This window comes from Heloderma suspectum, chromosome 1 (genome assembly GCF_057233095.1).
Source record: "Heloderma suspectum isolate Gila_16-S chromosome 1, 16-S_ref, whole genome shotgun sequence".
Taxonomy (NCBI): Eukaryota; Metazoa; Chordata; class Lepidosauria; order Squamata; family Helodermatidae; genus Heloderma; species Heloderma suspectum.
In genome coordinates this window covers 186,730,073-186,754,478 of record NC_139458.1, presented here as the reverse complement: position 1 = coordinate 186,754,478, position 24,406 = coordinate 186,730,073, and the positions used below count along the sequence as shown (strand labels likewise).

General features: G+C 42.5%; 1 protein-coding gene across 2 annotated transcripts in view; it reads left to right on the top strand.

Moving 5' to 3' along the window:
* Positions 1-866: 866 nt before the first annotated feature.
* TLK1 (tousled like kinase 1) overlaps positions 867-24,406 on the top strand; it is a 94,382-nt gene continuing 70,842 nt past the window's right edge. Inside the window, exon 1 of one of the 2 annotated variants that reach the window (XM_084812577.1) lies at positions 867-1,194. Coding sequence is in view for 1 of the 2 variants with exons in the window: in XM_084812567.1 (XP_084668693.1) it covers positions 1,487-1,682 (196 nt within the window). In the remaining variant the exon portion in view is untranslated. Of the gene's footprint in view, positions 1,683-24,406 lie in introns of both variants that reach the window. The other variant, XM_084812567.1, reaches the window with a different exon arrangement.

Here is a 24,406-nt window from a genome sequence, read left to right as displayed (position 1 = left end):
AGGTTGGTGGCTAGGGTCTACCTGCATGAGTGGCAGCTAGAGAAAGACTTTGGAGAATTCAGTGTAGTTATTAAGAAAGAAACAGTCTTTGCTGGACTCCAGGTCCCATCAGGCTACCCATCACAGCCAAAAATGGTCAGGAAATCCAACATGTGAAGGGCCGATTTCCCCGCCCCTACCCACTCCGTTCAGTGGCATTTACAACCTACTAATGGCACAATCCTATGCATGTTTAGACAGAAAAAAGTCCTACAATTCCCAGCATGCTGGGAGTTACGGGATTTTTTTTCTGTCTAAACACGCATAGGACATTTATTTATTTATTGCATTTATATCTTGCCTTCTTTTCCTCTTGCAAGGAACCCAAGGCGGCTTACATTATCCTCCTCCTCTCCTTTTATCCTCACAACAACCCTGTGAGGTAGGTTGGGCTGAGAGTGTGTGACTGGCCCAAAGTCACCCAGTGAGCTTCCATGGCCGAGTGGGGACTAGGACCCGGATCTCCCGGCTCCCAGTCCAACACTCTTGCCACTACACCACATATTGCCCTAAGTGCGCTTAGTATTGCAGCCTTGAATCCCCATCTGACCCTATGATCATGACCACATCTTCTGGGAGCAGTTTCTAAGTTGACTCAGAGGCTGGTTCGGAAATGAATGTATGATATGATGATGGAATCCGTATGTGTGTCCAGCATGAGGAGGCTTCCGTGGAGGGCGTAGATTGCAGTGTGTGCGCGCGCGTGTATATATGTGTGTGTGTGTGTGTGTATATATATATATATATGTGTGTGTGTGTATGCACGCACACACACGTGAAATGCGCGATGGGAGGAAGCCGCGAGGTGTCACAACCAGGGCGGGCTGTGTGGGCGCGTATGATGTAAGCGAGCGAGGTACTCTCCCAACGAGGCCGAAGAAGAGGGCGCGTCGCCGGCGGCCTGCTGTGTGGCGAGGCGGGAGGAGGAGCAGGTGCCCATGCCGGCTGCGTGTGCCTTCCTTCTCCCAGGCGGGCTGTGATGCGCAGCAGCAGCGGCGTCGGCGTCGCTCCCTCATCATTTGCCAGCTTGCGATAGTGTCTGCGCATGACCCCTCCCAGCCGCCCGCTCCCTAGCAGGGGAGAAGGTTAGGCGGAGTGAGAGGATTTCCTCCGTCTTTAACATTGGCGACTGCTCGGAGGCGACGCAGTGCAGAGGTGTGGGCAGGTTGCTCCGGCCTGAGCTGCGGCTTCTCCTCCGCGCCCGCTCGGAGGGAGCGGGAGCCCCCTCCCCTTCCCAAAACGCGCGGCGGCCTCCCCCCTCCCCCCTCGTCGTGTTCCCGCGCCTGGGGTCGCTGCCCCCCTTTTCCTGCGCCCCACCCCCGGCAATGACCGCGGCGGCGGCGGCGGCGGCGTTGCTGGTTGTCCCTCCGCCGCCGCGCCGCCTCTTCCTCTCCCCCAAGTGCTGCTGCCCCCGGCGGCTGCCGCCGGGCTCCAGGAAAGTAGCTTGATGAGTGTCCAAAGTAGCAGTGGAAGTTTGGAGGGGCCGCCATCTTGGTCCCGGCTCTCCACGTCCCCACCGAGCCTGCAGGGCTGCTCCGCGGCGGCTGCGGCGGCGGCGGCGGCAGCGGCGGCGGCAGCGGCAGCGGCCGTGGCGGCCTCAGCGGCGGCCTCCCTGCTCCGTAACAACACGGCGCTCAAGGAAGGTAAATGGCGAGGGACGGGGAAGCGCTCCGTCTCTGCTTCCCCGGCGGGGAAGGGGAGGCGAGGAGGAGGAAGGGGAAGATGACTGACTGGTGTGGTGGGGGAACGGGCCCTTGGGGGGGAGGGAGGGGCGCGGCGGTGTCAGCAGCAGCAGTGGCAGCGGCAGGCTCGGCAGCCGCCGCGCCGCCGCCGCCTGAGGCCAGTCCCAGGCTTGCGGGGCCGAGTGCGCGGTGAGGGCACGGGGAAGGAGACATGTCTTCCTTCCCTTCTGCATCCGACTGTGGAAGGTCTAGACGGCTCCCCCCCCCCCCCCGGTCGGGGACCTCAAAAGGAAAAAAAAAAACCACCCTCAAGCAGCCCAGCCCTAATCCAGCTATTTATTCGAGACACCCCCTCCAAAATGTCGTCTTAATTCCTCCCACCCCCTCACTTTCAATAGCTGCTGGAGGGGGCTGATTTTAATGCTTCCACAGTTCCTTGACTAATTAATCCCCGGCATAAATGCCTGGAATCGATATCTTTCTCCTCTTTGTTTTTAAATGGATTTTTTTTTTTTTTAATGGAGAGGTTTTGCACGTTTCTTCCTCCCTTTCCTGATGGTTAATTCTGTCTTTCATATTGTAAAGTGGGGTGGGGGAGAGAAGTGGGTGCTCCTTTTTTTCTGGCTGATGGTGATTATGATGATGAACGTGGCTGTTGCTCAAATGAAAAAGGGTCGAGTCGTTTGGGCATCATGGAGGTGTAGGATGGTGGAAAAGAGACAAAGATCGAGGCACTTATTGATACAAGAAAGACACTTTCCTCTTCCATTGGTTTCCGACAAAAGTGACGGAGACACGTTAAAAGCCAGCACAGAATGACTGCAACTTTCTCCTTTTCCTCCATCGCATCTTGGATGATTCCCCCCCTTCTCCTTCCCCCACCCCTCTTGTATTAGAACGACAGTGAGAGAGCAGGGTGTTGTGGGTGTTTGCAGGGAATATCTGTATGAAGGTTATGTGCAAACAAGTCTTTTTTATTGTTTGTCCATTTCCCCCCTTGTTCCTTGCATTAAACTGTGTTGCCACAAGATGTAGCAATTATACAGCTTATGAAATTATTAATGCTCTTGTATTTTACTTAAATTTATGGTTAGCACGGGTTAGAGAGGAACTTTAATATAACAACATATGGTATTCTGGAAGAATGAATATTGCATATTCATGATTTTTGGGATGTGATGGCTCTGACTGTCGTATTGAATGGTTCTTGCCTTTTGTTTGCATTGTGTGTTGTTAATTTTTTTTTTAGCAATTCTTAGGAAGCACAAAAACTTTCAATCTTAAAAATGTTATAAGGTTTTTGAGAAATTAGATTTTTTCCGTTCAGAAGACATTGGGGTTATGAAGCAAACCTTTTGGATTTATCAGTGAACATCCTTAAAGACTTGATTAAAAGTGTTTAGAACCATGGAAATGTATAATGGAAGTGTGTGCCCTCTTTCTCCATTCCAGTAGTCAGACTTGCATCACTCCTTGTCACTTTTGCACACGTTCCTAGATAGGAAGCTGACAATAGCAAGCTCAGATTGGCATGGAAGCGTTCTAGAAAATACCTGAAATGCTTGGATTTATGGCATATGTTAAAAAACACTGAAGTGGCAGGCATTTTGTTCTTGGCTGTTTCTTTTGGAAAATTCTCTGAGGAGAAGACAGAATTGTATATATCAGTTTGAACTAAGTTTGTTGAGCTGCTCACTCTCAGTTGGATAATTGCTTAACATCAGTAGCTTGCATTATATTCGATCTTTAATATTGTGTCAGCCATTATTGTTAGACTACTGCATAGAAAATAAACTTAAACTTTTTGTTAACATTGCTTGAAAATGGTAATGCGTAGAATAATGCTCTGTTTAAATAAATAGAAAATGTTTGTTTTCTAGCTGCTTGTTCTAGTTTGCAGAACTTATATATGCTTTTAAATGACAACCTGTTCTACCTAATATTTATCTACTGCGTTGGGGTGTCAGTCTCTGGTTTTGCTAATTTAACTTGCAAGGTCATCATGGAGTGCAATTACGTTGATACTCTTCTAGAAGACAGCTCATTGAGATTCAGCTTTATCTTCTGGCATGGGGAACTAGAAATATTACCTCAGTAATATGAAGAGAATTTGCATGTCACATGAAAACTTTATTCCAACCTCATGCAACCTTCAGTAGTGGTTATGATGCTGTATGTTCTCCCTCCATATGTGTTTTGACTGTCTGATTTAAATTGTAAACTCTAAAAATAGAGAGAATGTATCACTGTACAGCATTTAGAGTTGAAAGCATAATTGTAAATCAGTGCAGTTTGTTCTGGCTGTGTGTGTATTGGGTATGGACAATAGTTTTCCCAAACTTTCTAGTTTCACTTTTAAAACCACTAGAAAAATACAGTGATAGCAAAGGAATGTGACAGCAATGGACAAAAGCTCAGAATCTCAGTGTATGTGCAGACTATTTAGTTTTCTAAGCCACAGTTGTCATTTGAAGGGACTGTCTTTGAATAAAGACACTTGTCATTTCTTGGAGTGCACTTGATCCATCTAGTTTGGAAGATGAAGCTCCCAAAGAAGGGTCTTCATGTGTTTCTCAGTAGAAGAGTGTATTGTTGAAAATGAAATGCCTCATAAGGTACAGATTTATAGATTTCCTTATAATTGAAACTGAACTTGGATGTCTTCAGCTTTTGATAAGAATAAGCAGTGTCTGAACTATGACACCATTGTTCAATATTCTGAGAATATGTAGAGCTCAAGATGGAGTTGATTATTGTAATCATAATAAAGGCAGAAAACAAGATTCAACTGCTAGAATCCACTATTTGCGTTGACTAAAATATATAAATGTTGCACATTTTGTTTAATATGCACTTATAGAAATGCAGTAGGTATACCAGCCTGATACTTGTTTACTCAGAATTAAGTCCATTAGTCCATCAGTGGGCTTTAATCTCTCTGTTAAGGCTACAATCCTATGCACGCTTACCTGAGAGTGTCAGCAGAAGGTATCTGCTACTTCCAAAATGTTGTAAGAACTGTCACAAGTTTTACAGTGGAAGTGACATCATAGTATGTCCTTCAACAAGTAACACCATCCTTTGTGTGACATCATTTGTATTTACATGCAAACAAATATGCAGATTAACATTAGCTTCCTTGCTAGAAACATATTTTACCATTATTAAAAAGTGCATGGTACCAAGTGTGTGTCATGTTAACATGGGCAACTATGATCCAGTTATACCCCTGGTTTGGGGAACTGGAAATGTCAAACCCCTTAATGTCCATATAGAAAGCTGGACAAATTTAACATGTACATTGTCGGGAAATAGTTATACAGCTTTTCAAAGTCTGTGACCTCCTCCCCACCCCCCAATGAACATTTGAGACAGCAATTTGCAACGTTAAGATACCGAGACCTGGGGCAGTATCTAACACTGCTGCTGTGCTTCCGCTCATTCTATTGCACTAGCTGGGCGCACTGCTAGCACAGTGGGGTGTAAGTGCTTCCTAAAACAACCCTGGAAATGAGCGGAAATGCTCATTTCTGGTTTGGAACAGATCAGTGGAGCTCCCTTCTGCAAACTCCACTGATTTGCCTCTTTGTGGAAATGAGTGTTTCCATTTGTTTCCAGTTTCCTTAAAAACTGCTAGCTTGGCGTTGCACTAGTGGTGGGTCCTGTTGGTGCACAAACAGCGGTAGATACTGCCCCTGGCTTGCACAATGACGCAACCCATGGTTGTTTGGGAGCAAGCATGCTGGCTTCGGACTGCTTGCCTGCTTCCGGTGTGCTAAACAGGCCAGGGATGCTGCATCCCCGGGTTGTTCTCCATGACATCTGAACCTTCAACTCTGGGTTGTTGGGGGAGAAACAATGCAGAGTTATAACCCATGGTTTATTCTTGGGTTATAGCTCTGGGTTGTTTCTCCAACAAGCCAGAATTCCGGGTTCGGACATCATGGAGAACAACCTGGAGCAGAGCATCCCTAAGTTGTTTTAATGTACTGGAAGTGGGCGAGTAGTCAAGAGCCAGGACTCACGCTTGGTCTTGCTTTCTCTTGAACAACCCATTGTTAAGAACCTATGGGCCTTTCATTGGGCTGGTTTGCATGATCAGAACGAGCCACCATGGCTTAAACAAACCACCGCGGCTTGTTGTGAGCTGTGGCATGTGCTGGGCACAGTTTGCATAATAACTGCCGTGCTATAGCTTATCATGTCATCTGAACCCAGGGGGAATGGCTTGTTGGAGGGTTAAACAATTCACTGTGGCTTGTTTTGAGCATGTGAAATGGGTCAGTGTGTGAACCAGGTCTGGTTTGTTCATTCCTCAATAACCCAGAGTTTCAGGTTCAGACGTCATGATAAACTCCTGCAGTGGGAATACGTGGCTTGTTGATGATATGTGAACTAGATCATTGAATCAGTTCTTTAAGTCTTCAATTAAAATGTAAAGACCAAGTTCTCTCAAGCATCATAAGTGCAGAAAGCAGATGCTTCCAATCTAATCTGAATTAAATTGCTTGGCTTTCCTCTGGAGACTCAAACAGCATTGTTAGAGGAAAAGCTCATCTTATTCCACTTTTTAAAAAGTACAATGTAGGGTTACATTTCGAACAACACACATATCTAAACATATTTTCCCAGAACTTGATTTATTTCTCCACTTTAACGTTACCGTAATAAATCAGAAAACTAATAACCCTGGGTTTAATGAGTTATTTTTATCCACACACTCTTGTATCCATTTAATTTCAATCACTGAGGTAAGAAATTATTTTGGAACAGATGTACAGGGATGCTAAATACTAGTATTACATATATGTTGTCCCCTTGTTGAAAAACTGACCATCTTTGTTAATTTAGTTTTACTGTTTTAGTTTGAAAAGTATATTCCTCTGCAATAAAATGAAGTTGTTATATTTACATATTCTTTATCAACAAGGGTCAACTATTTTTATTCTTGTCCCAAACACGGGACACCAGAAGAATTGTGAGACGGACATGTTTTCACCACCTACAGCTGTCAGACAGAACAGCAAGTGGTAGATGCCTCCATGGCAGGGGTCCTCAGCGCAGGGCACCCCTGGATGCCTCAAATGGCACCCATACAGCTCTTCACTCCCTGTCCCCTTCAAAAAAAGGTTTTTAATTAAAAAATGTAGTTTTATCTATGACATTTTAATTAAATGCATTATCGCTTTCTGTAGCCCCTTAGGAAGGCCCCAGATAATATATTGGGCTGAAATGCATTGGGCTTCTTAAAGAATAAATTCTTTTTCCAGCATCTTGAGACTAGTTCTGTCTTTTTGGATCTACTTTGGATGCTTTCCAGTTTTCTCATACTTTTCAGTAACTCTAGTCTTCTTGATTCAGATCTCCACTACAAACTAGCATTAACATGATGCAGGAAGGAATTGGAGGGAGATGCCTGCATGAGGCCAAAGCATGTTCCCTTTGGCCAAAGCATGGTTCAGATTGATATTTGAACTCAGCCAGTGTCTCTTAGAAGTGCCTAGCTACCACCCTTAACTTTTCATATCATATTCAAACTTGGACATTTCGATGTGTGTTGCTGTGCTTTCTGGTTATGTATATTATGCCTTAGCGTAAACATTAGTTTGTATTGTAATATTCAGTGTTAGTTAGCCATCTTGCAAATAACTGATGTTTATCTCAGCCTTTCTAATAGCTATGTTCTGGAATTCTGGGTATGGAATTAGCTTGTTAAGGTGTGTGGCAAAATCCATGTAAGCAAGATACACAATCGCTTAGGAAAAAAAGGTTTCAGATATACTTTTAAGAATACTGAAATATATTGCACTATTCCAGAATTATTAATTACAATTTCACTAAATCATGCAAATTGTTTTGTGTGTAAAAGCGATGGGGGAGAGGATGCCTGAGAGCACTGAATCAACATAGATAGGTTGTCTGCCAAATGAAAGTAGGGTATGGTATCTATGATCAAAATAGATTGAATGCTCCTGGCTTCACATTTATAATGATGTTTACTGGTAGACCTTCATCCCAGTTGCTATCCTTCGGGCTCACCTTCCTCACAGAGTTGTTATGGTAAAATAGGACCACCCACCCATGTATACCACCTTGAGATCTTTGGAGGAAGAATGTGATTAAAAACAAATACTGGTGTAGCTACTGTAAACTATATGTTGAGGCCTTGGCTGGCAGGTCAATTCATCCTTTATTCCAATTTTTCTTTGCTGGTGAGGTAGGGAGACATTTTTCAACCTCCTGCACTTGTTTTTTTTTTTTAATGATTCTGTGGGCCTGTTACAGGCTTCACAGGCTAAGGGATTATATGTGGCTGACGTTGGGAAGGATCCAGTAGTGTCCAGCTGCTAATGCTATTTATGTTGTGCTAGTGGAAACCAGTGCTTACACAATGGGAAGCCAATCACAGTAGCAAGAGCTATTGAAGTTGCACAAGTGTTGGTTTCTGCTAGCACTACATAACTAGTGCCAGTGGCCGGACACCACTGGGTCTTTTACTTAGAGTTATGAGGAAAAAATCAATATATACAAAATACTCATTACTGTGCATGGAATAAACCTGAACCATGTCAACATAGCTTAAAGTGGATTTGGACTAGCAAAATGTTCACATGATTATTGGTTACAGAATCTAAATGGTATGAATGTCAGTAGCTTGAGAAGTTTTCAGTCTTCTGAGTGCTGCTGTTTTTATAGCTAGCATAGTGAAATGATTGGAGAGAAATGCATGGTAATTCTTTGTATGAATTAAATGTCATGTTCATGTGTGAACTGTGACCCTCAATCAAAAAAGCTATGTTTCTATATAAAAGAGAGCAGTGGGGGAAAATATCTGATTCCTGAGGTTGTATTATATGTGATGCAGTAACTGGGGTATTTCAGGTAGCCCACTGGACTTTGGCACTCTCCAGTCATCACAGGTCAGTCATCCCCAATCTGGTGCCCTCAAGATGTTTTGGGGTACATCAGTTAGCACCAGACAGCATGGCCGACAGTCAGGAATGCTGGGAGTTGTAGTCCAAAACATTTGGAGAGCAGCAAGTTGGAGAAGGCTGTCACGTGATAGAATCCAGGAGATGCCATTCTATACTTCTACCAGGTTCCTCCAGTGAAATATGGGTGATCTTGTATTCCTATTTTATGCCCTCAAAACACATTACAGAGGTCAGATGGTCACTTCTCAAATCATGAGCATTAACTATCAATCAGGCATCTGGACATTAACTTTTCATCTTGTGGAAAAGCACTTATTTTACCCAGTACCGTCCTTTTATTATGGACAGTTCTAGACACTTATCCCAATCTTATACATGTTTACTCTGAAGTAAGTTCCATTTTATTCAGTGGGAACCTATTTAGAGATAAGTATACATAAGACTGCAGCCTTAGTTTTCAAATAGGAGTTGATATCTCTGCATGTGTACAGAGATTGAAACTGATGTGCCCCTAAACAGACATAACTCAGCAGTACAACAGTCATGTAGGCTCCATGGCCAGAGGGCTTGGATTATGCTCCTTGGTGGTATAAAGTCTCTAGTTACAAACCAATATATTTTAAACAATATGCATGCTTGTTACGGAAATAACTACATGTCTAAATGTTTTAAATATGCCTTTTTTTGCTGGTTTAAATTGCCTTGATTTAAGTTAGTCCATTCTTGTAATTGATGTTTCAGTTGCCTTCCGTTAAACCTAATCCATTGAATTCCGTCAGGTTTGAAATGCTAACATGGGTGCATTTTCCAGCATACATGTAGACTACAGCAATTTTCCCTAACCTGAAGACCATCAGATGTTTTGGATTTCAACTCCCATCAGCCCCAGCCAGCATTGCCAGGGGTCAAGAATCATGGGAGTTACAGTCCAAAATATCTAGAAGACACTAGGTTGGAGAAAGCTGAATTAGAGTATAGAAGGACTAGTGAACAAGGAGAAAAAACATGGGAAAGATTGGAACAAAGAGGAAACCTGCTGCTGAGAATGCTTAAATGTCCCTGAAGAGTAGCCATATCTTTAGGAGTATGCTGTATGTGGATGGACACTGGATCATTTCAAATGAAGGAACCAGATTCCAGAAGTTTCTTGAGGTGTTTTTTTTTTTTAAATTTAGAGAGTGACAAATTTCTACTAATACTGTGGTTTGTCCTAATTTTTTTACACATTTATTCCTGATGTCAAGTTGGATAAAAGCTGCCATGACTTGAATGCTTGTTTTGTTTTTTGATAATTGGTAACTTACTAAGATATTTCATTATCAATAGCAATAACAAATGAAAGAGGATTATAACTAAAAATATGAACACAAACTTGAGTTTTGTAATGGACATATTGGCTTGGATCTTAACTCTGAATGGAATGAGAGTTGCACCCGTGGGGTTTTTCTGTATTTTTTTTTTTTTTTGGTGAGTGGAACAAAAAGTTAGGTTCCAATCCATTGTGCTTTTGGGAGTATTGGGAACAAAATACATATTTTATAAACACTAAACACAGTGAACTGGTTTGCATGATTGAACAGCCCACCATGGATTATTTAAGCTACGGTGGGCTCCAGTGCATTTGTGTGGCCATTTTGAATATTCACCACCCAGCCATGGCTTGTCAGGTCATGTTAACCCAGGCGGTGGGGGTTGTGTGAGGGTTATTTAAATAAATGGGTTATTTAACCCTTTTATTGGATCCTTTGCTATACTGAAGCTACTAAACTTCTGCAGAATCCAAAGGTTCCAGTTTGAGGCCGTAAAATCAGGTGCTGTGTGAAATACCAGTATTTCACATGGAGCTCTTTCTTCCTTTCCTTCTCCCTCTTCAAAATATCATTGCAGGCAAGCTCACAACAGTGGGCATGTAAGAGCAGAAAAGAAAAGTTGGGGGAGAGAGGTTTTTTGCACCTCAAAAAAACCTGACACCAGAGATTAGGGATTGTGACCTCCTAATGGTCGCCTTAAACACCTTCTGATTAGGATCTCTAATGCCCTGGGTGACTTGACAGTTTTTACTTTTTGTTTTAGACTTTGGGAAAAGGAAACGTTATTTTTTCTCTTTTTCTCTTTTCTTTAAATCCTTTATGATATACTGTACAAAGTATACACTCATTTATATATCTAGTACAAACTATGTTAGTGATTGTTGTGAGGTTGATTTTAAGCTTTATTATTATATAACATAAAATTTATTAGTGATTTATTATGTAACCTTTATATCTCCTTTTTAAATTATTATTACCATTATTACTGGTTAGTAAGATCTTTGGCTGGTTAAATTGTTAAGCTTTATTACTATATGTTAGCTGAAGGGCAATATATGGTTACTGGAAATGAATTGTAGGCCTGCTTCCTTGCTATAAGACTGATGATATGATATTGAAATGTTAGGTTGATTATTTATGCTGTATCAAATTGTAATATTGCTAATGTTATAGGTATAATTTTTAAGCAGAATGAGATTTGAAGTTTCTGTGTAATGGAGTTTAAATTTAATTTCTTTGAATAATCCTTTATATTTTTTCATGTTTTTTTTCTTTTTCTTTTCCTCCTGTTTTCTCTTTCTTTTCCGTTATTGCTGTGTCCTCTTAAGAATACTGTATTGTTGGGAAATTGTAGTTATTGATTATGTTGTTGGTATTGTTTATTTCATTTATAAAGTTAAAAAATAGAATAAAAAGTATTTAAAAAAAAAAGAAGAGAAAAGGAAACTTTATGCATGGCTAGCGCGAAAGCCGCTGGACCTAACTGTCTGAAATTTGGTAAGTTCAGTCATCTCTATAGGGGCTTCCAGGTCTCCAAATTCCATGCACATATGTGGAAGCACAAAAAAAAAAAAAAAAGCTCTTTGACACATTTTCTTGAAAATAGCAAACTTTACCTGTGACTAGCACAAAAGCCACCAGACCTAACTGCCTGAAATTTGGCAGATTCAATCAGTTCCATGAGGGCTACCAAGCCTCCAAATTTCATGTATTTATCATAAAAAGGTAAAGTTGTCCCCAACCAGTCGTGTCTGACTCTAGGGGGTGGTGCTCATCTCCATTTCTAAGCCGAAGAGCCAGCGCTGTCCGAAGACGCCTCCGTGGTCATGTGGCCGGCATGACTGAACACCGAGGTGCACGGAACGCTGTTACCTTTCCCGCCGAAGCAGTACCTATTTATCTACTTGCAGTTTCTTGCTTTTGAACTGCTAGGTTGGCAGGAGCAAACTAAAAAAGGTTATGGCCATTTTTGTTTTCCAATGCAAGTCAATGGGAAAATATTAAAAAAAATGGCAATTAGGACAGCTCAAAAGATCCGGGGCACAGCTCAAAAAGATCTGGGGCCCATGCCCAGGTGGGCCCTCTGATAATGATGCCCTTGCATGCACCACAGTTGATCGCGCAAACCTGATCTTTGGGTTAGATTCAGCTTCTTTTATCCCAGTGGGAGGATTCCCTGTGTGGAGTTGTGTTCAGAACGCTCCTGCCAGCATGAAGGAAGGTGGTCTTTGCTGATTTCCCCTCCTCCTGCAGCTCTCCTACTGTTCTGGAGGGTTCCCCATCCCTCTGGAGCAGTTCTGGGGGGCATAAAAGACTTCAGGGTGAGGGAGGAATCAACAAAGATGGTCTTTTCCTCAATTCCACTAGCAGGATTCCACTGTTGATCAGCAGCCTCCCATGGATGGAAGAGAGCATTCCATCCAGGAGGCAGATTCTGGATTTAACCTAATATCCCTTGGTCTGTTCCCAGGGACCATAGGATGGCTTGGAAAACACTTCTGAGATCCGAGACAGTACTTTGACCCTCCACCCCCTCGCAGCTGGCACAGAGAGAATCAAACCAACTGCCTCTCTGAGGTCAGAAAATCATTCTCAGAGAGGGGGAAAAGGGGGCATTCCAGTGGGCAGGGAGGGGAGGAGACTGGAGAGGCCAGGATACAATTTATCCTGAGCCTCCTCTGGCCTACTTCCCTCTCCCTCCAAAAAAGCCAGTCTAGTGAAAATATAGGAGATTGCAGGATGGGGAGGCAAGGATCGCTTCTGCTGCTCCTCCTGCCCTGCTGGCTTCAGCCCAGCATGCTTGGCATAGGAATTTCGAAAGCCTCTGAGTTCATGGACTTCCGAGTGGTGAGGGCGGTGCACCCTAAACAGTGCTGAACTGGTGAAGCATACAGATTAGCCTGTGTCACTTGTTAACTGGATTAGTTTAGCTCAAGTAATATGTAACTACGTAAATTAAACTTTCATTTGTTTGATATTGGGCATTGTAAATTCTGAATGAAGTTATCAGTGTTTGCTTTACTTTAAGCTTCTGTTTTTTCTTTTTCTTTTCAACAACATGCGGCCATTGCATCTACTTGGATATTTTTAGGCTTACTAGCCCAAGAATCTGTTTTGCAGAATTATATGGAAATGGTCGCAAGACATCTTGGAGTCCAATGAAAGCACGTGTCATGAGTTTTGGATACATTGTATTTATGGTTTTGGTGTTTCTAGGTTGCTTACAGACTTTAGTTAATGGTATTACATTAGTTTACATTTCTCATCTTTCAGGTTTGTTAAGATAAAGCAACAGTTATTAACCATTTAATGTAGGGGAGAAAGAAGGCTTATAATAGTGATGATGATTACTACTGGGAAAAGAGCTTGCCATCCATGGCAAGTTAACCTCAGCATGGGCACACCCGCTCTGATCTGTTCCACCTTTCATTCCCAGAAACCTCTTTTGAAGATGTCATATATATAATTCTGTCAACTTGAATATACTGGAAGTCACTGCAGTGGAAAAGTTCATAGACTTGTAGACTAAATGTAATAGTGTCTGCTTGTTTTAGGATTTAAAATAAATATATGGTTATGCCAGGCATAAATTAGTACTTTGCGTACAATTGTATTCAATTGTAGTATCACATACTGATCAGTTTTGTTTTCTGTATTATTCAGATGTACATGTTTTTATTTATTTGTTAATTAAATTTAGACTACTAATTGATATGCCCTCAGGACAGTTTACAGTGATAAAGATGTTAAGGATTATGGGTTAAACATGACGTGAATGAACATCTGCTCACACAAAAGACTTCTCCTGTTCCACCCCCCTGCAGACCGCTGCATGTCATTCCCTGCCGCCCCCCCCCAGTCTGCTCCAAAGGGTCTCCTAACCCTCTGGGAGCCTTCAAAGCTTACTCCACAATAAATGTGTTTGTTTTGAAGGTCATTATTACTGCTAGCTACTTGGTTATTCTTTCGACCTCATTTTGTGTAAAACCTATTTTTCCTCTTCTCTGTATATGCGCTCTGTGTGTGTGTGTTTGTGTGTGTGTCAGTGTCAGGCATACACACACACACTTAGGTGGTCTGGTGGAAGAATTAAGACTTTAAGATGTGGGGGACTGCTGGGGGAGGGGAAATTGGTTGTGCCAGTGGTTTCTGTTCCACTGGTGGATGGACAGCACCAGATACAACCCTATAGGTTGATAGTACTTTTAGATAATTCAGAATAGTTCGCATACTTTTGTTGGCCAAAGAGGTGGCATTCTCCTACTCCAAAGCAGGAGGAAAAAGCTTTGTAGCTGGATAAATTTTGTATCTGAAACTATATTTTATTTATAGGGTTCTTCCTCTCCGACAGGTACCAGAGGGTAGCACTGGGAGAGGAGGTTTCGGACCCGTGGCCACTCACTTGTGGGGTGCCACAGGGTTCCATCTTCTCCCCGATCCTATTTAACATCTATGTGAAGCCGCTGGGGGCTATCATCAGGAGGTTTGGGGTGCGGTGTCATCAATATGCGGATGACACGCAGCTCTACCTCTCGTTCAAATCTTCACCAAGGTCGGCCGTAGAAGCCCGGTCCAAATGTCTGGAGACGGTGAGTGGCTGGATGGGGAGGAATAAGCTGAAGCTGAACCCTGACAAGACTGAGGTACTTTTGGTGGGAGACAAGTGGAGGCTGGGGGATGTTGACCTGGTGTTGAATGGTGTACGGCTACCCTTGAAAGACCAGGTCTGCAGCCTGGGGGTCATTTTGGACTCCCAGCTGTCCATGGAGGCTCAGGTGTCAGCTGTGAGCCAGACAGCACTGTATCAACTCCATCTGATACGGCGGCTGCACCCCTTCCATCCTGACCATCTGCTCCCATCAGTAGTACATGCCCTGGTCTCCTCTCGTTTAGACTACTGTAATGTGTTCTATGTGGGGTTACCCTTGAAGACGGTTTGGAAGCTGCAGCTGATACAGAAAGCAGCGGCTCGCCTGATTAAAGGCAGCCGCCGGCAAGATCACATCACTCCAGTGCTGAAGGAGTTGCACTGGTTACCAGTTGTTTTCCAGGCCAAATTCAAGGTGTTGGTTTTGACCTTTAAAACCTTATATAGTTCCGGCCCAGCCTATCTTAAGGAGCGCCTCCAGCAACACCAGACAGGCCGCTTAACAAGATCAGCCTTGGATGGCCTTCTCTCTGTCTCATCAGCCAGAACAGCTAGACTGGTGGGGACGAGGGAGAGGGCCTTCTCTGTGGTGGCCCCCACTCTGTGGAACTCCCTCCCTAGGGAACTCCGCCATGCCCCCTCTTTAATGAGCTTCCGCCATGCATTAAAAACGTGGTTGTTCAGGCAGGCATTTGGGGTGGGCTAGGGTATTTTAGAAAATGTTTTTATTGTAGAATTTTATTGTTTTAAACTGTTTTATTATATGCTTGTACATCGCCCAGAGTGGATGGGTGACCAGCCAGATGGGCGATTAATAAATTTAATAAATAATAAATAATAATAATTTTATTTCTGTATAACTGATAATTGGCTACTGTTCCACTTTTGACAAAGAGTTCTACATAATCCAAAGGCTTGCATATTCTTCTGTGACAGCAGCAGCAGCAGCAGCCATCAGGTTTCTTTCTTTTTAAAAATCTGTCATGGTAACAATTGTTCATGCTCTCCTGGAGGGAGACTCCAATGTGAAAACTGTTGAATTGGAATGCATTATTAAGTTTTAACATTGTGGAATTTAGTCTACAAATTTTGCAAATGTCTAGCTCTCTGTAGAAAGTTACTGCTCTTCTTTAGATTTGTATGTTACATTACTGAACTTGCTATGGCCATTCATCACTCAGTGGTCCCTAATCAGCAAGGCATTATACCCACACTAATTAGATTTTGCATTTGTTTGATTTTTATTTTTTCATTTGTGTTTTGCATCTTACTGGAACAGACCTGGTGTTGTATTCACCGCTCTTTCGGCCTCATTTTGCGTAAAACCTATTTTTCCTCTTCTCTCTCTACACTCTGTGTGTGTGTGTGTGTCTTTATTTACACGCACAATCTTAGGTGGTCTGGTGGAAGAATTAAAGTGTTAAGGACTATGGATTAGACATGGTGTGAGTGGAATAAAGGACTTATCATGCTCCCCCCCTACAGACCTCTGTGTGGCTCCCCCACCCCACCCAAGTCTGCTCTGGAGGTTATCCCAATTCTAGAGCAGATTTGGGGTATGAGTGGGGGGACTGCAGGGGGGAGCCTTCAAAGCTTATGCCACAATAAATGTGTTTGTTTTGAAGGTCATTATTACTGCTAGCAACTTGTTTAATGAAACAGTGGGAGTGGCTTGTTTAGTAGGCCTAGTTCCAACTACTGCAAATATTTGGTGCATCCTGAAAGAGTAAAAGGATATGAATGCCATAAAAGAACATTGTGATGTCAGCACGTTAAACTCTATTGCCCAGTGTAAATTTCAGTGAAGGGAATTTATCATCTCTGTGATAGTTGGCTACAGGCATGCTATTTTTTTTTTTACATGGTGTTAAGTTTATCTTGCTTTTCTAAAATGCAAACTTTCTAGAACAATATATGTGCTGAATGCCTTCGAACAGTGAAGTTAGTGTACAGCATTTCTAAAGTGTTATATGTTGCTTTCTTAAGCTCCACAAAGTCAATTTTTGTTGCGGTATCCTGGTCCATAGCAAATTGACTGATATTTTAAATGGTGTTTTGTATAGTACTAGTGGTATACATGGTTTTACAGAATAACATATCAAAAGATAGTTCCCTGTGCTGAGGAGCTTACAGTCTAAAATTCAACATTGGGGAAGCAACAGGAGAAAGACGGCAGTGAGGATCACAAGATAAGAATATGCATCCATGTAAGAATTTTTGAAGTTAGATTTCATCTGAAGGAATAAAACACAGTCACTCAATTCACAAGTAATGTCAAATTTTGGTTTGGTCAAGTGCCTCTCTAGGCGCATGGGCTCCTCCCACCCCAGCCCTTACTGCATGTGGGTTCCACCACATCCTGTTTTTTGCTAACCACAGTTAGTATGCCAGCTGTAGTTTGGGGTTGGACATCATGGCAAATTATGGTTAGTGAAAACCAGAAGTGCAAATAAGAGGATGTGAGCCTGCAGGGGCATTCCTGGACACCAGCACCAAACCACGGTTATGCTTTCAGTCTTAGTTGATCCAGTGTAGCTGACCCTGGTGTAAGGTGCTCTGAGTATGTTGGCCCAAGCTGACATAAATGTATTTGCTGTCTTTGCAATAAATGTTTACTGCAAGTTAATATCAGTTTGAAGAACATGCTGATTCTGTGTATGTATGCATGCCTCATATAATCTGTACCAGTGACACGGAAATCTGTATTGTTCTTATTGACCCAGTTTGCATGATGAAACAACCCATGATTTGTTAACTGTTGGTTGTTTTGCAGCAAGTGTGCTGGCTCCCGACCATTCACCCACTTCCGGTGCAAGCCCACATCCCAGGGGTTGTTCTTCATGCCGTGCAAACCTGGAATGGTGGGTTGTTGAGGGAGAAATAACTCAGAGTCAGAATCAAAGAACAAACCATGGGTTCTGACTCTGGGTTGTTTCTTCCTCAATAACCCAGAGTTCCAGGTTTGCACGTGATGGAGAACAACCAAGGAACAAGGCGTTTTGGGTTGTTTAGCACACCAGAAGCAGGTGAGCAGTCAGGAGACAGCATGCTTGCTTGCTTGTTCCCATGCACTCGTAAATAGCCCATGGTTAGCAAAATGTGGGTTCTTTAATTGTGTGAACCAGATCTTTGTGTTCTTCATTATTCTTGACATCATTATGGAAATTTAGCTCCCTGATAAGGAGTTGAAAAGTCCAGAAAGGTCAGTGCTAGTGTAATTCTCATAATTCCGTGTATTTATGTTTTTAGATAAGCTTCAGAAGGATTTGGAGGTGGGGTGGGCAGGTCACTGGAACCGTATGAAAACAGCAACCACGCATCTGAGTTGTACACGTTATGCATGTCTCTACATGATTAGTTTTTTATCACTCTAGTTCTTGCTGCCTTCCAGTTGGCTCCCACTCAGGATGGGTAGTTTTACCTCACTTCTGTATCAGATGTGGTTGAATAATAAAATCACTCCTGATACAGACATTGGAGAATTACTCCATCTCCTGAGGAAACTGTCTTGTTGAGTCTCTGCATGAATCACTGCTCTTGGCTTGCCTCACAATCAGGAGGTGTGCCCAGACCAGTAACTTGTTTAGAAATATAGGGCAGGTAATACTAGTGTAGTATGGCATGTAAAAGTAACTGTTCTTAAATGATAGAGAGATGTGCTTCCAATTTTAATTTAACTTAAGTGTTCCTCTGACAACCAGAAATGTGGAAACATTGAGCTAGGGGGAATGTGGCTTCAAAGAAGACACACATGATATCTAATTTGCAACGAACCAAAATGTGGGACAAAAAATGGGATTGTTTCATTGGTGGTATAGATTGGGCATTGTTGGCTAACTGCCTGGTCATGCCTTGAAGCTTTCTTTAAGTTGAGCCTTGTACTGTATTTTAATACTTTGAGCTGAAGATAATTTTTAGTTTGTTTATTTATTTATTGCATTTATATCGTGCCTTTTTTCCTTTTGCAAGGAACCCAAGGCGGCTTACATTCTCCTCCTCCTCCTCTCCATTTTATCCTCACAACAAAACCCTGTGAGGTAGGCTGGGCTGAGAGTCCATGACTGACCCAAAGTCACCCAATGAGCTTCCATGGCCAAGTGGGGACTAGAACCCGGATCTTCCTGCTCCCAGTCCAACACTTTAGCCATTACACCACTCTGGCTCTCAGTTGAAGAGAACTAGTGCACCCATCTAGAAAATAAGTGTAAAAGTATAATAAAAACATTAAAATGTGATTGCAGGCATTGTACAGGGATGTGTGGTCTTCTTGAATTATATCCTGGTTATTCTTCCATTTCTGCACTTTTCTCGGAGACAAAATGATTAGCTCTGATTTGATCTTGCTAATGCCTTAGTAATAACTTCACGAACAGCATTTGTCTATACATCAGGTTTTTTTACTGGCACTTCTGTTTAGAGTGCCCCTTACTTCACAGCTGCCATTTTGTTTGCTATTACTGTGAAACATGCTATTTAATATGTTATTGGTGAGCTGCTACTTCTAGCATGTTATATTAACTATCTACTTGCCCAAGATCAACTTAGCTTTTCATTATCTCTCCCTCCCAAGACGTTCTATAAAAATGTGAAGTACAGTAGTTGAGTTCTTCACAGTTCTCTGCCCAGGAAGTGATAGCTGACCAGATCCATTTCAGTCTGGGTTTAGGCCTGGTTACAGCATGGAAACAGCCCTGGTTGCTCTGTGGGATGACCTCTGTCAAGAGAGAGACAAAGGAGTGTAACCCTGTTGATTCTTCCTAACCTTTCAGCCGCTTCCAATTGTATCAACCATGGTATCCTTCTGGAGTGGCTGTCAGGTGTGGACAGGACTGGTTTCCACTCGTTTCACTCTTACTTGGATGGATGTTTTCAGAAGGTGGTGCTGTGGGATTTCTGCTCTACTCTGCTGCATCTTTGCTTCGGGGTCTTGCAGGTTTCCATCTTGTCTCCCATGCTGTTTATCATCTCATGAAACAGCTGAGTGAAGTTATTTGGGGTACATTTCAAGTGCATTGTCATCAATATGCAGATGATATGCAGCTCTGGTCTGTTTCTCTTCAGAGCCAGCGTGGCTGTGGACTGGTGCCTGGCTACAGCAATGGGCTAGATGGGGGCTAACAAACCGAAGTTCAGTCTGGACAGAGGCACTTCTAATAGGTGGCTCCCCAGATGGCCTGAGTGGGATCCAGCCTGTTCTTGAGGGGATTGTGCGTCCCTTGAAGGATGAGGTGCTCCTGTCTGAAACCCTGGAGAACTGCTGCCAGTCAATACCAACAGTACTAGGCTAGATAGACCAATGGTCTGACCCAATATATGACAGCTTCCTATGTTCCTGTGTACCTGAGGGAATGCCTCTTCCCATAACGTACCTGCCCGTATTTTAAGGTCATCCACAGAAGCCTTTCTTTTTTAACATTTACTTTAACAAAGTATCTTTAAACATTTTAATATGTTTGTGTTTTATTATTTTAGTCCCTGCAGTCTGGTTTTACTTAATACCTGATGTTGTATTCTATGCTGTGTTGGCATATTTAGTATTTTTATATAGTTGATTTTATTGGAATCTTATTTGTATTATTATGATTTTGTAAAATGCCTAGAAAAATTTATTTTATGAGGCATTTAATACATTTAGGGTGCAATCCTATGGGGATAGGCGGCTGCCTCCGAACTTGGAGGCGACCGCCTATCCAATGCAGGGCAGGAGAAGCACAGAGGGGATCGTTCTCTCTGCGCTTCTCCTGCCCAGCATTTGTGGCTAGACAGCTGATTTTGGCTATCTAGCCACAGGAAGGCGGAGCAGGGGAGGAGGCTGCCAGACGACACATAGGATGTGTCGTACCAGCATTTCCACCTTCCCCGCCTCGGAACACCCCAAGCAGGGAGCACAGGGCCATTCTGCGCTGCCTGCGAGGCAGTGTGGAAGCGGGGGGAAGGTCAGTTCCCGGAAAATTGCATATCCTATAGCCCCGACTAGCGGCCATAGGATTGCTCCCTTAATAAATAAAATAGGTAAAAAATCCATCAACACCAATTAGATGCCTTCAAGATACTAGGTTACTATTGCTGATTCTAGTACTGTTTGTTTATTTATTTTCAAAAATGTGCTATGCATTGCCAGAATGTAAAAGCTGCATATTGTGAGTCTCCCAGTTAGGTGTTAAGCTAGACAGACAGGACATGAAAAGAGAACAAATTTGATAAGTGAATGATAAGGAATGAGGTAGGAACTGAAAAGGAATCAGTGTATATCCTGATTTGGTTATTTTCTAAAGTTTACTTCTCTACAACATTTCAGCCTGAGCTCCCCCTCTCCCCGAAGTGAATACATGTACTTAAAAATTGATTATAGGTTCAATTCTAATGAAAATATTTGAGGTTATTTAACTTTGAGGTATTATAATGGATAGTAATTGGTCTTTTAATTATTACTGCTAGGATTTTTCTGCTTGCCGAAGTGAATGGAGGTGAGCAACTTCTCTCTGAAAAATGCTAGGCAGTGCATTCATTTTTCATGTGCAATTAAAAAATGACTTAAGGAAGGTGAAACTGACTTCCTTATCAAATGTAATGCGGTAGGGGTATGTGTATACAGGTTTAGACTCTTAAAATTAGGAGTTTTTTTCTTTATGCCTGTAGGTGTTGCATGTGGAGTGGTGCAGTTGTGAGTCTAGACCTCAAGGACCCTCAAGGACATATGGCATGAACTGCGGCATACTTATGTCTTTGGAAAGTCTTTGAAAACTTAAACTAGTTTAGAATATGGCAACTAGCTTAAGTAGAACTTGTAAATGAGCACATTTCAATAGTGCTTAAGTACCTTTATTGGATCCCAGCTGGTTTTCAAGTACAATTCTGGTTCTGGCTGAATAATTGGGGACTAAGGTATTGCAAGGTCTGTCTTCATGAATCTGCCCAACATCTGAGATGGTTACTGAATGCTCTTATCTGAGTGTTCCCGCCCTTGGGGTTAGTCAGGTGGCTACTCAGTGGAGAATAGGGCCTTTTCTATGATTGAGCCCTTTTTTGGAACTGTAGAATGTTTGGTTGACACCATGTTTGTTACTTTTTAGGCACCGGATGAAGTGAATGTGTGTTTTTCACTGCTTTTAGGCCAGGGGAGGGCAGAAGGAAGATTGGGATCTACTGATAGAACTTGGGGTCATTTACAGTAGATTGGGAAGGGTTTCTGACTTCCAATTATTTAGCAATAGCAACAACAAAAAGACGATCTCCCCCTGCCAATATTTTGGGCTGTAGAAATAAAGTAAGCTGTGGGAAGGGAGACCAGGAGTGAATTTTTGTTAAATAATTTTGTTTTTAAAGGACTGAAAATTCAGTTTTGATAGAAAAATAAATTTATGGGCTGAGCATGTGTGCAGTGGCACTCTGTTTCTCAATTCTGGGTATTTTCTCTCCCTCCCCCCTGTTTTGCACCTGGCTTGTTAGGTACACCTTGGGAATTCTATTAAAAAAACAAAGTAGATTCCACAAGCTTGACCTCTTCCCACCACTATACTAGGCTGTTTCACTAGCTAGCTGCTTTGAAGCTGTGTTCTCTCTCTCTTTCGCTTTAAGACTGCAGATCTGCCATTTAATATATTGTTTTATTTTTGCATTTAAGATTATGTAAGCTTCCTTGAATGCTATTTTGGCAGAAATGCAGGGAGTAAAAATCTAAAACGCTAGAGTTTCTGTGTGTGGTGGAGGAGGGTGCCCAAGCTTGAGGCTTGTTCCATGCCTTGCTAGGTGTATTGTTTACACATTGCAGTAGAGAGTGAATCAGACTAGGAGTGTTAGATTGTGGAAAACCAAAGAGTAATATTAACTGCTGCTGTGTGTCTGACTTGAAATGTTTCTTCCTTGGAAAATAATATCTCTTTTAAAAAAGCTAGTTTTTGTTGTGTGGTACTTGCCACTACAGAACTACACATGATAGCAACAGGCCTCTTCCGTCCATCTGTACTTCCTTCTGTCCTTCCTTCCTTTGGAATGTGGGTTGCTACAGACTGCAATCAAGTGGAAGGGTGGGTCAACCTTCCAGCAAGCAGGAGGGCTGTATGTGTTGAACCCTGCGTTTTTAAAATGTTCTATTTTTGTTCTTTTATGTTGTGATTTTATTGTACATTGCTTTGAGAGCCCTGGTGGGCAGAAAATTGATATATAAATGTTTCTAATAAAAATACCCTCCTTCCATTTAGAGATGTAAAATTTCTAGAAATTTTGAGGCCATGGAAAAAACCTGGTTTTTTTCTGAATGTTTCCAGTTTTTTCTGGGCCTTCATACCTCTACTTCCACCCACAGTTTTTCTCCTTGCAGCCCTCTGCTAACAAAAGGGTCACTTCTGTTATTGGTGTCTGGCTCAGAGAAAAGTGGTGGAAGGAGTTGTGAGGGGGGAAAGCAATGGGTAGAGAAAGGGTTCCATTAAACTTATTGATGCGGTGGATGATTCCATAGTTTGGGCTTAATTCCAGAATTTCAGATGAAATTATTTGAGTAAGATACTAAAACTAATCAGGAAACGCTGTCTGGTAAGCTTGTACATGGTTCATGATACTTACAAACTTGTTTTCATGTACCTTGATTTTTTAGAGAGCTTCGGCTACTGGGTGGTATGGAAATTAAATAAATAAATAAATAAATAAATAAAATAGAGCAATTTTTCAGATTTAGGCAGACTGGTTAATTCTCACAGTAAATAGGAGCAAGTCTGTAGCTTGGGGGCCCTCCTGGAACCGTCTTTGTCACTTGAGGCTCAGATGGCCTCAGTGGCACAGAATGCCTTCTACCAACTTTGGTTGGTGGCCCTGCTACGCCCCTATCTGGACAGGGATAACCTGGCTTCAGTTGTCTATGCTCTGCTAACCTCCAAGTTAGATAACTGCAATGTGCTCTACATGGGGCTGCCTTTGAAGATGGCTCAGAAGCTGCAGCTCGTGCAAAATGCAGTGGCTAGATTGATAACAGGGACTAAGAGGTCCTCACATATAAGACCGACTCTTGCCCGCTTGCACTGGCTGCCTATATGCTTCCGAGGTCAATTCAGGGTTCTGGTTTTAACCTATAAAGCCCCACATGGCTTGGGACTACAATAACCGATGGCACACCTCTCCCAAAATGAACCTACCCATACTCTGCTCAGCATCTCAGGTTCTCCTCAGAGTGCCTCCTCCAAGGGAAGCTCAGACAGCAGCAATGAGGGAGAGAGCCTTCTCAGTGGTGGCCCCCCACCTGTGGAATAAGCTCCCTGATGAGGTCTGCCTGGCACCAACACTGTTATCTTTTTGGCGCCAGGTTAAGACCTATCTCTTTTCCCAGGCATTTGGCAGCACATGATGAGTTTTAATTGGTCCTGGATGTCTCTTTAGTTATGGCTGACTGTTCAGAGTTGTTTTTAGTTATATGTTGTTTGTGTATATTGTCTGTGTGCTTTTATGTAAATGGCTTTTAAACCGTTAACTTTGTAAACCGCCCAGAGAGCTTCGGCTATGGGGTGGAATAGAAATGTAATTAATAATAATAATAATAATAGTAGTAGTAGTAATGTTGGAACAAAACATTTCCCTTGGGAATGGTACATAGCAATTTTCGTCATGTACCATTACTAGCTGTATCCCTTCCAACTACCTTTAGCACGTTGTCATGGTATTAGTATCTTAGAATATGGTTAAGGAATTGAAACCATTTTCGGACCTTTGTATTTTAAATGAATATTTGCAATACCACAAGATGAGATATAGGCAATCTTCAACTGAGGCAAAAGGCTGTTTAAGAAGACATGCCAATACTTA